General features: G+C 34.1%; 2 protein-coding genes across 3 annotated transcripts; one reads left to right on the top strand and one right to left on the bottom strand.

Moving 5' to 3' along the window:
- Positions 1 to 416: 416 nt before the first annotated feature.
- Positions 417 to 2,020, top strand: LOC107931076 (RNA-binding protein pno1). Of its 2 annotated transcripts, none has more exons than XM_016862865.2 (2): positions 417 to 637; positions 1,138 to 2,020. In XM_016862865.2, the coding sequence occupies exon 2, from the start codon at positions 1,146 to 1,148 to the stop codon at positions 1,791 to 1,793; it is 648 nt and encodes a 215-aa protein (XP_016718354.1). In that variant the 5' UTR covers positions 417 to 637; positions 1,138 to 1,145; the 3' UTR covers positions 1,794 to 2,020. The 2 variants fall into 2 exon arrangements, with proteins under 2 accessions (XP_016718354.1, XP_016718353.1); XM_016862864.2 differs by having other exon boundaries at positions 1,089 to 2,020.
- A 3,962-nt stretch (positions 2,021 to 5,982) lies between these two features.
- On the bottom strand, positions 5,983 to 9,422 carry LOC107931075 (protein DNA-DAMAGE INDUCIBLE 1). Its single transcript, XM_016862863.2, has 14 exons — positions 9,212 to 9,422; positions 9,098 to 9,130; positions 8,582 to 8,709; positions 8,051 to 8,276; positions 7,887 to 7,952; positions 7,664 to 7,771; positions 7,505 to 7,566; positions 7,315 to 7,408; positions 7,120 to 7,212; positions 6,985 to 7,054; positions 6,813 to 6,883; positions 6,674 to 6,731; positions 6,452 to 6,477; positions 5,983 to 6,219 (listed from the first exon to the last, which is right to left on the bottom strand). Exons 1-14 carry the CDS (start codon positions 9,275 to 9,277, stop codon positions 6,091 to 6,093), a joined length of 1,230 nt encoding a protein of 409 aa, XP_016718352.1. The 5' UTR covers positions 9,278 to 9,422; the 3' UTR covers positions 5,983 to 6,090.
- Between the last annotated feature and the right edge of the window lie 3,308 nt (positions 9,423 to 12,730).

The following is a 12,730-nucleotide window of genomic DNA, read 5'->3' as shown; positions in this document are numbered from 1 at the left end:
TTAAAATAAATATTTCTCAACAAATGAAAAAAATTAAAAAAATATACATACACTTAAATAACACTAAAATAAGTACAGCTTAGCAAACAAATACCTCTTAAATAGTAAAAAAATTAATAATAAAATAAGAATTATACAATATCTAAACGATATCAACAAAATAGTAACAATATAACAGTGAAATAATAGCAAAACAATTTTTTTTTTACAAATTCGGGTTGAGCTCGGGTAAAAAAAATTTACTCGAGGCTTATTTTTTAGAAAATGAGCCTTATTTTTTTTTCTAAATCCTCTTACTTTTCTGGTTGACCTGGCCATAGACAAGTCTAGTTATATGCTTTTGTTGAAATTATAAGCGTCTCATTGATACAATAACCCATTTACAAATACAAGCCTGTGGGCTACAATTACAAACTGCTATTTGAGACAAAAAAGGGAGTCCTTTTAATCAAAAGCCCAATCTTGAAAGTACAAAATTCGTGTGCCACTCAAAGGGTTTTAGGTTTTTAAGCTTTTCCTCTTCTTGGTTGCCTTGCCTGCGGCTACTTATCGCCATCTCTGCTTCTTTCCAGGCTCGACTCAACCTCGATCGAGGTCAAAGGAAACTACTTTTCAGTGTAATCCAAATCCATTCCAGGTCAGCTAAACCTTCAGTTTCTTCTATGTTTCTTGGTTTTCAATTCGAATGATTTGGGATTCATTTATATGTAACCATGTTTCCATTTTTTTTTTGTGTTTTTGATTTTGGGTCTCTGCAAGATTTGTTCTTTTTGGGGTTTTGAATTCTTTTTATTGTTATGTTTAGTTAATCCTTGAATTTATGTTGTTTAAAGATGGTGGACTTAATAGAAGTAATATAGCTGATGTAATTAGAATATTACTAGAATAATTTATTAGAGGCATGTGTGAATAATTGATCATAATTAGGAAAATTTTATTAAAAAAATAAGAACAAAAAAAGAACCAAGGATGAATATGAACCAAAATATAATGAATAAGCTCATCTGTTGATGTAATTGATGATGCTATTTCTTTTTACTTTGTAGTTCAATTATAAATTGAACCTGTTGTAATTTTTTGCTTTTCAGACTCCAATTTGCTTGTGTTGTAATAACATTAAGATGTCTACTGAAGCAGCCGCCACCATGGAGATCGAAACCGTGCCTTCTGAGTCTAAACCCGAGTCAAATCCTTTACCCCCAAAGCCAAAATTTGAGCCTCTGAAGGCACACGAGATGTCAGACGGTCGAGTCCAATTCAGAAAGGTTTCGGTTCCACCTCATAGGTATTCACCTCTCAAGAAATACTGGATGGATATCTATACTCCTGTTTATGAACAAATGAAGATCGACATCCGTATGAATCTCAAAGCTCGGAAAGTCGAACTGAAAACACGACAAGACACGCCCGACATTAGTAACCTACAAAAATGTGCAGATTTTGTCCAAGCTTTCATGTTGGGTTTCGATGTTCCGGATGCCATTGCTCTTTTGAGATTAGACGAGTTATATGTCGAGTCGTTTGAAATCAAGGATGTGAAAACACTTAGAGGAGAACACTTGTCTCGTGCTATAGGAAGGTTGTCGGGAAAAGGCGGTAAAACGAAGTTTGCTATTGAGAACTCTACAAAGACTAGGACCGTCATTGCCGATACTAAGATTCATATATTGGGATCTTTTGCTAACATCAAGATTGCTAGAGATTCACTTTGTAGCCTCATTTTAGGTTCACCTGCTGGTAAGGTTTACTCTAAACTTAGACAAGTTAGTGCTAGATTGGCTGAAAGGTTTTGATTCTTTGTTATTTGTAATATGTTTTTCAGATTTTGTTACATGGATTTTTAAGAGTAATTTAAAACCCTTGAAAAAAGAAAAAAAATGAAGAACGTGATGTTCTTTAGGGAGTTATTTGAGATGAAAGTTTTGATAGGTAGGCATTTGAGTGAAATGAATGTTATGTAAAACTTGTTGCGGAAGCGACGATAATATTAATAACAATATTATCAGAAATATTTAGATAATTATTATGCCAATAATTATACTAAGAAAATTCCCAGTTAAATTGGAGGGGTCACAAATGGTCCCGCTTAAAACCCAACAACTAGACAGAACTCACTTAGATATTTATAGCAATAATAACTAAATAAATATAACCAACATAAAGCTATTAAATATAAGCAAACAAATAAGAAATAAAATACCAGAGATTTAACGAGGTTCGGCCAATTTAGCTTACGTCCTCGGACACTACCAAATCAATATTTCTTCTAGAAATATTACAAAGGAGAAGATTTTGGGATGATACAACCAAAGGGGGAGGGGTTCTATATATAACAAACCAAACCCCCTCCATTTCTATCTTTTCCTAATGTGGGATATTGCCAATATTCAACAAATCTCCACCTTGGCGATATTCCACATCTTCGAACATCTTCTCATAACACAAACTTCAATAGTGTCTTCAAATTTGCAACCAATCGCCTTCTTCCCTTTTGGTAGTTGTGCCAGCTTCCACGTCTTGTTTTTTCTCTAGAGATTGCATTTCCTCTTCCATTGCACCTAACCATCTATTATTCTCTAAACTCTGAATGGCTTCGGTGTAAGTGGATGGAATATTATCAACAACTGGAAGTGCATAAGCTACCATGTCAGTGAAACGAGCAGGTTTCTGAATTTCTCGTCTCTGCTTTCTGACTGCAATTGGCTCTGATTGCTGTTGAGGTTCTTGGGTAGAAACCTCTTCCTCATCTGACTCTGCATCTGCCAATGAAGAATCACTAGTGGTACCTTTTGCTGGAATTACCACACTTTGCTCAAACTCCACCTGCTGCGGAGTACACTCCACCTGCTGCGAAGTACTACTCACTCCTTCTGGATTTACCTTATTCAACATGGCAGATTCATGAAAGGTAACATCCCTACTGATTATCGTCTTCTTTGCCTCTAGGCACCACAAACGATATCCCTTAACACCAGCATTGAAGCCCATGAATAGAGCCTTCTTTGCTCTTGGATCTAACTTTGATTCTTTCACATGATAATATGCAATAGAACCAAAAATGCGCAAGGTGTCATAATCAGTAGCAGGTTTTCCATACCATTTCTCCAAAGGAGTCTTGCCATTTATAGCAGATGATGGCAAATGATTGATGAGATGTTGAGCGTACGTCACAGCCTCAGTCCAAAACTTTCTATCTAATCCAGCATTAGATAACATACATCGAACTTTCTCCACAAGCGTTCGATTCATACGCTCTGCCACCCCATTCTGTTGCGGTGTTCCACCTACGGTGAAGTGCCTTACTATGCCACAATCTTGGCATATCTTCAGGAAAGGATCGCTTTTATATTCTCCACCGTTGTCTGATCGGAGAACCTTAATCTTCCTTCCTGTCTGATTTTCAACTTTAGTTTTCCACTTAAGGAAAACTTCAAGCACCTCATCTTTGTTCTTCATAGGAAACACCCAAACTCGTCTGGAAAAATCATCAATAAAGGTGACAAAATAACGTCTTCCTCCAAGTGATGGAGTCTTGGACGGTCCCCATACATCAGAATGCACATAATCCAGAATACCTTTAGTATTGTGAATCCCAGTGCCAAATTTCACCCTTCGTTGTTTTCCCAGAACACAATGCTCGCAAAATTCAAGTTTGCAAGTCTTTGTACCTTTCAATAATCCTTGCTTGGCTAGAGTTTGCAAGGATTTTTCACCAGCATGGCCCAAACGCATATGCCACAGCTGTGTTGCCTCAGCGTCCTTCTTGGTACTCGTAATTGCTGCTGCTGTTGTCCCGACCACTGTACTACCTTGGTAGTAATACAGATTGTTCTTTCTTATGCCTTTCAACATCACCAATGCTCCTGAAGTTGCTTTAAGAACTCCATCTCGTATTGTCACAACTAAGCCTTTAGATTCTAACGACCCCAAAGAGATGAGATTCTTCTTCAACTTTGGGACATATCGTACATCCCGCAAAATTCTAGTAGATCCATCATGACTCCTCAGTTTAATTGAACCTATCCCGGCTATTTTACATGTGTTATCATTACCCATGTAAACAACCCCTTCATCTAGTTTTTGAAATTCAAAGAACCATTCCCGAATGGGACACATATGATAGGAACAACCAGAATCCATGATCCACTCATCTGCATATAATGTTGAAGATGTCATACTAAGAGAAAAGTCTGACTCTGCTTCACTATTGCATTCTGCAACATTTGCATCTTGCGGAGTCTTCCCTTTTTTCTTCAATTTTGGACAATCTTTCTTCCAATGTCCTTTTTCTTTGCAAAAAGAACATTCATCTTTGGCAACAGCTCGACCTTTGGACTTTCTTCTCTTCCCCTTAGACTGACTTTGCTGACGACCTCTTGTTACCAATGCTTCCACTGCTGCTTCACCTGAACCTTTCAACTTATCCTTTCGGCGTAGTTCATAGCTATACAATGCAGCAGTTACTTCATTGAAAGTTACTTCCGATTTTCCATGAAGTAGAGTAGTTTCAAGGTACTCAAACTCCTCAGGAAGCGATCCCAACAACATTAACGCCAAGTCTTCGTCTTCAAAAGTCACATCCAAATTCAACAAATCAGCCACCAGCTGATTAAAATTGGTAATGTGCTCGTTCATCGTGGTACCAGGAACATAACTGAAACGAAACAGTCTTTTCTTCATATGTAACTTATTTTGACTGTTCTTCTTCAGAAATTTCTCCTCCAATGCTTTCCACAATTTACTTGCAGAAGTCTCTTTACTGAATGTATACTTCTGCTCTCTGGAAAGACATGATCGAATTGTACCACATGCCAATCGGTTGATGGTCTTCCATTCTTTATCATCAACCCCTTCTGGTTTTTCTTCCTCAATGGCAATATCTAGACCCTGTTGAAAGAGGGCATCTAGAAGCTCACTTTGCCACATGCCGAAATGACCTGTTCCATCAAAAATTTCCACTACAAATCTCGTATTTGCAGTTCCAATCCTCGGCAAAATGTACGAAGTGGAAGTTGTTGATATCGATGGTTTTTCTTCTGTCATTTTTGCCATAGCTTCTACTTAATAGCCACCAAATGCAGAATACCCACAAGCTTTAGGAAATGTTTCTGATGTGTAAGATCAGACTAAGCTGCAAACACAGAGCATACTACAAAACCTTGGCTCTGATACCAATTGTTGCGGAAGCGACGATAATATTAATAACAATATTATCAGAAATATTTAGATAATTATTATGCCAATAATTATACTAAGAAAATTCCCAGTTAAATTGGAGGGGTCACAAATGGTCCCGCTTAAAACCCAACAACTAGACAGAACTCACTTAGATATTTATAGCAATAATAACTAAATAAATATAACCAACATAAAGCTATTAAATATAAGCAAACAAATAAGAAATAAAATACCAGAGATTTAACGAGGTTCGGCCAATTTAGCTTACGTCCTCGGACACTACCAAATCAATATTTCTTCTAGAAATATTACAAAGGAGAAGATTTTGGGATGATACAACCAAAGGGGGAGGGGTTCTATATATAACAAACCAAACCCCCTCCATTTCTATCTTTTCCTAATGTGGGATATTGCCAATATTCAACAAAACTATCATTATAATGTCCCCTTTTTGAATTTATTCTATTTGAGTTCAATTTGATTGTGTTCGATTTTTGATGCTTGAGTTTGAGCTTGAGTTCGAACTTGTTTCATGTACAAAATTAAGGATCGAAGTGGATTTTATTTTGTATGCGTTTTACGGGCCATGAGGATTAATTTTTTCGGAGTTTGTTATTGTCCTTTCCTAACAATGTCTTTTATAGGGGCTGAACTTGAGTTTTCTTTCAGAAAATTATGTACAATTGATAGATTCTAGGGACAAATTTCCTCGATATCGAAATTGAAATGGACTAGAAGTATATTTTTATCAAAACTGAAATAACATCTTCATTGAACTTTATCATGTTAAAATAAAGAAAATAAAAATGGAATAGAAGTTTCAATTGAGGAAATAAGAGTAGCTCAAGTTTTGTTTTAAAAAGTCTAAAAGTAAATATTATTTCTAAGAATGAAAAATGGAAAAGATCATCTTCAACCTCCAAAGAGAATCCCAGCAGCCTGTTCTTCATTGCCATCACAGAATTTCAAAGCTTCTACCACTATTTCTCTTGCAAATCCCAACTCAACAAGCTTTGCAACTTTGGCTTCAAAATCAGGCCTCTGCAGAAAAATGAATGAACTCGCGATTTTACGATAACAATCAACTTCAACATATATAGCATCGCAACTAATTTCCTCAGGTTATCAGGGGCGAAGCAAGAAAATTATTTTACAAAAAATTTTGAAAGGCACAAGTGTAAATTTTACCATTATATTAACTTGTGATTTCCTAAAACCTAAAGGGATTATATAAGCAATTTTTCATTTGGTCAATAATTTAGAACGGACATACCTTTGTTATGTCACCATGTGCACCCCCTAGGGAGCAAAGAAGGAAACAATGTTAGAATGAGAACAAGAATCACCTGTAGAGGGATTTCATAGCACCTCTTTCCGAGCGATATATCAGTGCCGGTACGTACATACGTACGTGTTGTATATCAGTTAAACATTAAACTCAGGATGAATTCACAGAACAAAAGCAAAACGACAACATGGGATGCTGAATACTGACCGGAAGGTTGACCTCCGGATTGCACATTAGCATTCTTCTCTGTTGTTCCTGTTGTAATCTAAAGAATCACAAAAGATCAGTCGAAAAAATGCAACTGCCTGAAGCCACGAACTGATGTACAGATAGGAAAAAGACTTACAGCAGGGCCCAAGCTCGATCCATGCTTCGAATGCCTTTCTTCGTTAAGGAAGTTATAAGGGATATCCTTTTCTAAAAAGAGTAAATACTCGATTAACTTACATTACAAGAAACGAAATTCAATAGCACAAAGTCCCAAAAACATCGACATCAACGACCCCATGGTTACTAACCTTGCAAAAATGGTACAGAAACTTCTCCTCCTCCCACTCTAAGAACATTTTCCTTCAAATCGATAATACACTGTGTACGAACCGCACTAGTCAGAATTATCGATACGTAAGGATACTAAGTAGAGACAAAGCTACCTGGTGTTTACGGAGCATATCCAATCCAAAGAGAAACTCCATGTTGGGAGAGTCCAAAACCACAAAGGAGCAAGGGAAAAATATATTTCCAATCTACGATAACATAGAATAAACGAAGAAGTCGAATGCAGCATTAAGCATAACGAGTGTATATACATGTAATGTTTATACTAGAAAACAAGTACGCAATCGTACCTTGATTGGAGCAACATGTATTCTTCCGAGAATCTCCGATTGGCCGACCCCATGAGCAATACCTTTATATCGTTGATCCAAAAGCCTTAGCAATCTATGAAGAGACAAGTAAAATAACATTCAAACCGGCATACTTGTCTCCTACGCAAGAAAGGACGGAGTCATGGAGAGGAATATTTATAGCACATACCCGCATCGTTCGGCACAGCTTTTCGAAATTATAGTCGACTGTGCGCCACTATCAACAAATGCCTTCACAGATGATCAAAGTAACAAATTTAATGAATTTATGAAGTGCATAACAATGACCCTTTGTTCGATTCTATACAATACCGGCCACCATCTTTACCTTTAACGGGACACCATTAACCTCCATGTCAACATACAACATAACCACCCTTGCAAAACCTTCAGGATTATGTTCCAAGGCAGCAGCCCAGTTCTCATCAATTCCTTTCTGCATCACAAAGAGCATAGCCACCGGAAAAACGAGGGATATGCATATGGATACGGCCACCTTTGTTAAACCGTAAATAGGTTCCAATTAAGTTGGATTAGTAGAGAAAACTAACCTGTCGTATGGCAGCTTCGATTTTCTTTTGTGCTTCAACATCGAAAGGATCAGCTTCAAGAAGTGCCTATAGAGTAAAATCAAATAAGTTTATAATAAGTTTTGGCTCTTTTTAATTCTATCAAATCGAGATATAACCATAGACGGGTAGGGCAAGATACTTACAAGCTCCTCCAACTCCTTTTTTCGCAATTCCGATCGTTGTTGATGACGTGCCCGTAGAATGTCTTGTAGTTTATTGAGATCGTCCCCTAGAATAGCTTGTGCGAGTTCCGGGTCAGCTTGAAATATCTGTCCGATTACATTAGAATCACGTCGAATATGTTGTTGGAAAACTCCAGGGTTCACAGCAGATCCATCAAGATTGAAGCTCAAATCATTAGTAGATTCTCTGCAAAGTGCAAATGATACATATCTTTATCAGGATAGAAACTGCATTAACATCTTGTAATAGGCATCTAGAGTCCCTTGTTCTAGGAGTAGGGTTGCGCTTCGCTTCTTTTATTCAAAAAATTTGGCAAAATTAGTTCTTATACTTTCAATCAAAGAGTATTTATAAGCTAAACATTGGTCTTTGTACGCCAGTAATAGAAATAATGAAATGTTTAAAAGAAAAGATCAAATTGCATTTTGATTTAACATATAGAGATTAATTTATCCCTTTTTTTAGTAAAGAATAACCGATGCATAATTTACCTAGAATCAGAACTTGGGACCATCATAATTAAATCATGATCTTTAGCACCCAATGCACTCAATTTCTCAAAGTTCTGAATTTCCCTCCCATGATAAAGAAGTTGTTGCTGTTCTATAGGCAAATTTGTCTGCCATCAACCCAAACAAAGTCATAATCAGCATAAGCTGAGCATCAAACTCAACTATCAAAACTTTAAAAGCACCAAGGAAGCCCTTATACTAATAGTTGAATTACATTTTTGCTTTCTCTATCTAAAAGAATAGATAAATTAATCATTGTAAATTAAATCAAAAAATAAAATGATTATTCTATTAAAGTTTTTATATATTTTTATGGTAAAAAATTTATTGGTGTACGTCAGCATGATGGAAGCATGATATGCCATGTACCTCTATTTGGTTGTTCCAGTTTTTAAAAATTAATACGCTCTTTGATCTAATCTACAGTCACCCGGAACTCTAATACAAATATGCATATACATAAGCAAAGAGAGCATATAGGGTTCTAACACTGACCTCCACTTCCAACAAAGCTTTCAAATTTTCAACCTATAAGAAACAGGAAAAGAATTCAACTAAGAAATAGGAATGTATGATAATAATAAAAGAAGGGATAAAAGGGTACTTAACAGATTCATGAGGATCAACGTCTAAATTGAGGATCTGTTCTTCAGCCGTCATTACAGTAATTCTCATCCTTGTTCTTTCTTCTTACCTGTTGGGTTTTAATGCAAAGGAAAGACAAAAAAAGGGGCAAGGCTTTGTTTCAATTGGACTTCAAATACATGACATTGATTTTCTGGTTTGTTCTGTGAAGCTGAGAGACAACAATATGCAAATCATTGTGTAGAGTTAAGTGTTTGCTTACATTTCTCATTGTTTGTTAGGATTTTAATCAGGCCCAACCCAAGAAGCTCAACGCCATTAAAATTTGTCGATGCTCGAATTTGAAATTTAATCTTTTCACTTCTAATTCAGCATAATTTGATTATGTATATCTAAATTGATAACACTATTAGTTGATATTATTAAAGTGGATTTTCTTTTTATAAGTATTCGATTACACTGTCAAATCACGTAAAAATCTAATCAACTATGTTTAATCAAAAATAAATTTATATTTCAATCAAACCTTTTTTAAAGGTATAGCGACAAATATAGTCTTTAACATTTACATTTTTTTTTAATTTGACTCTTATTTTTTTTTTAGCTAAATTTGTTTCTCGGCCTTTTAAAAAGAGTCGATTTGACCATCAACCTTTCAAAAAATAGTCGAATTGTTGTTTTCTTAATGAAATACTTGTTAAAATGTTAAACTTTAAAGGATGTTAGCACACGTTGCAATTCATGTATACTTCATGCTATTTTCTTTAAAATTTTTATAAGCTTTTTTATTTTTTAAAAATATTTTTATACTTTATAAATTATTTGTTGACATGATATATATAAGATAAATAGTGTCATGCTTACATGAAGTACACATAAACTACTATGCGAGTTATCACGTCAACATTGTTAAAAAATAATGTTTTAGCCAATGTTTCCGTTAAAAAAAAACACACTATCTGACCCTTTTTAAATAGTTAAGGGTCAAATTTAGCTAAAAAAATATAAATATTAAGAGCTAAATTTATCATCATGCCTTTTTAATATATATATATATATATTCACTCTCATGGCAACAACTAATAGTATTATCCATTTAGATCTACTAATAACATTATAAAAATAAAAGAGCCAAATCGTTCCAAATTAAAGTAGAACGATTAAATCCCAAATTTCGACATAATAGATCAGACTAAACAACTCACTTTGTTTTGTGGGCAGGTAAGTATGACTAATTTTGACTTGAGTCTTTCCGAATTTAAATTTTATATCATTTCATCTTCGATTTAATTTTGGGTTTTGGATCAATTTAGACAGTATCATTTGAGTTTGTTAATTAGGTTACTTTAGATTCAAATTTTTGGGGGGTTTTGTTGTTTAGATTTGATGGTCAAATCAAATTATGTAGGGTGGAGGATTAATATGATAAAGAGTTGGATAACTTATGAAACACATAAAAGTATTGCTTGAGAATCTTTATATCCAAACTGCATGTTTACATTGATAATGAGAATCAGTAATAAATTCAAGCAAGCAACCAAGCAAATGAATAGTTTAAGAAATTGAAGATGGCCCCATTTTGACATCCCTCTTACTTCACAATTTTATTTCACTAAAAAAATATAAAAAGACAAAAATATCCCATAATAATATATGTTTCTTTGTAAGAGTAAGGGTGTTTTAATAATTTTTAAATTAAACTGATACTCGATTAACTCATGACACCAACATATTTTAGAATATACGGTCTATTTTAAGAAATAGAATATGCACTCTTTTCCCTTCAAAAATAGCACCATGGTTCATTGATTCTTTATCTTTTGAGCATTTGGTGTGTTAGGGCTTTTCTTTTTCTTTAGGGCATAGAGGATCTCCCCTGAATCTAAAGCCAATGCAATGGATGAAAGCATTAATGCTCATGAAATTGATATTCTTCTTTAAAGAATAAAAGAATATTAAGTTAGTATACAATCCATATTGTAAACAAATATCACTTAATCCATAAAAGCATAGCATGTTTGTTAAGGTTGGTGGTATAGTTGTTTTGGGATGGGACTCCTCAACATTCATTCCATAATTTTTTTTAATTTGGTATCTAAATTTTTTAAGCTTAATTTGGTACTTGAATTTGTCGTTTTTTCCTAATTTTGTACCTAAATTTTTTTAGGTTCAATTTATTAAATGTTATACAAACCATGAAAATAAGAAAAAAAATTCAAAACCCCAAATTAAAAAATTCGTTATTTTCAATCAATAAAATAATTAATTCAACAAATAAAACTAAAAATAATTGAAGATATAAAACACAACAAAATATCATATTATTGGTCACATATTAATCATACATTAATTGCTTTTGCTACATCATAAAAAAATTAACATTGTTATTATATTGAAGTAATTTATAAAATGTTTGACAAAGATCAAATCAAACAAAAAAAAAGATTAAGTACCAATTTAAAGAAAAATGTCAAAATCAGGTACTAAAGTGAACCTCCAAATTACATATTTTTATGTATAATTTTTCTCTAATTTTTAAATTAAAAAAATTGCAGCTAAATGCATCTGCAATTATTGGGTGCTCTTAAAAATGTATAATATTTTTAGTGAATTATAAGAATAATTATCATAACTCAAATTTAAATCATTTGAAACGATGAACACCCTTTATCATTAGAATATTTTTAGTGAATTATAAAAATAAATAGCATGACCTCAAATTTAAATCATTTGAATCGATGAACACTCTTTATCATCGGGTTAACACAAAATTTAGGGTGTAATTTATAATTGTTACTTGCTGCTTTGATGACTGATGACCTAATCTTGAACATTATTAATTAATTATTATTAATTATAAAAATAATATCAGATCCAAAATTCAGCATCATAATAAAGGGACTAAAACCAGAATAAGACATTAAAAAATGGAGGGGTTTAAGGGCAAATCTTCAATCTTATTTGTAAAATAGGATTGAAATTTATAGTGTAAAAATGAAGTTCAAACACTACATCTAGAGACAATAAGATAATCATATAAACAACCAAATAAGAATGGAATTATAGTAGAGAAATATCCCAACAATGAAATTAGAAAGGAGGAGGAGCTGCATAACCCAAGAAAGGTCTTCCACAAGAAGAAGACAATTTAGGATCACAATAATCTTCATGGAATGTATCTTTGAGCTTGTGAAACCCATTCTTGAAAACCCCAAAGCCGAACAGCAGCCCAATCGCAACCACGACTAGAATCAAACAAGTGCACAGCATGCATACTCTCCCACAACACATCTTCTCATCAACAACCAAATAAAAAGGGGGAAAACTTTATGGGTTTCTTTTTTTTGGGGGGGGGGATTTATGGTGTTTATAAAGAAAAGAAAGGGATATATGGGTTGGGTTTTTGGATCTGAGAAGGATGAAAACGTGAAATGGAAGGGGGAAAAGGACTGGATGAAAACTTGGACGTTAGGGGGATTGAAGAGGAAGAAGAAGGTGAATTTGGCTTCAAAGGTAAGCAATAAAAAGGGGATTTTGTGAGAG

This window comes from Gossypium hirsutum, chromosome A04 (assembly GCF_007990345.1).
Source record: "Gossypium hirsutum isolate 1008001.06 chromosome A04, Gossypium_hirsutum_v2.1, whole genome shotgun sequence".
Classification (NCBI taxonomy): domain Eukaryota; kingdom Viridiplantae; phylum Streptophyta; class Magnoliopsida; order Malvales; family Malvaceae; genus Gossypium; species Gossypium hirsutum.
The sequence above is the reverse complement of the archived record's forward strand: the minus strand, read 5'-3'. Positions and strand labels throughout refer to the sequence as shown.

Excerpts from the sequence above, each read along its gene's own strand:
- LOC107931076 (XM_016862864.2), top strand. The coding sequence starts at position 1,122 with ATGTCTACTGAAGCAGCCGCCACCATGGAGATCGAAACCGTGCCTTCT.
- LOC107931075 (XM_016862863.2), bottom strand. The coding sequence starts at position 9,277 with ATGAGAATTACTGTAATGACGGCTGAAGAACAGATCCTCAATTTAGAC. Across the intron at positions 9,131-9,211 it reads ACGTTGATCCTCATGAATCT|GTTGAAAATTTGAAAGCTTT; the intron begins GTTAAGTACCCT and ends TGTTTCTTATAG. Across the intron at positions 8,710-9,097 it reads AAGCTTTGTTGGAAGTGGAG|ACAAATTTGCCTATAGAACA; the intron begins GTCAGTGTTAGA and ends GGTTGATGGCAG.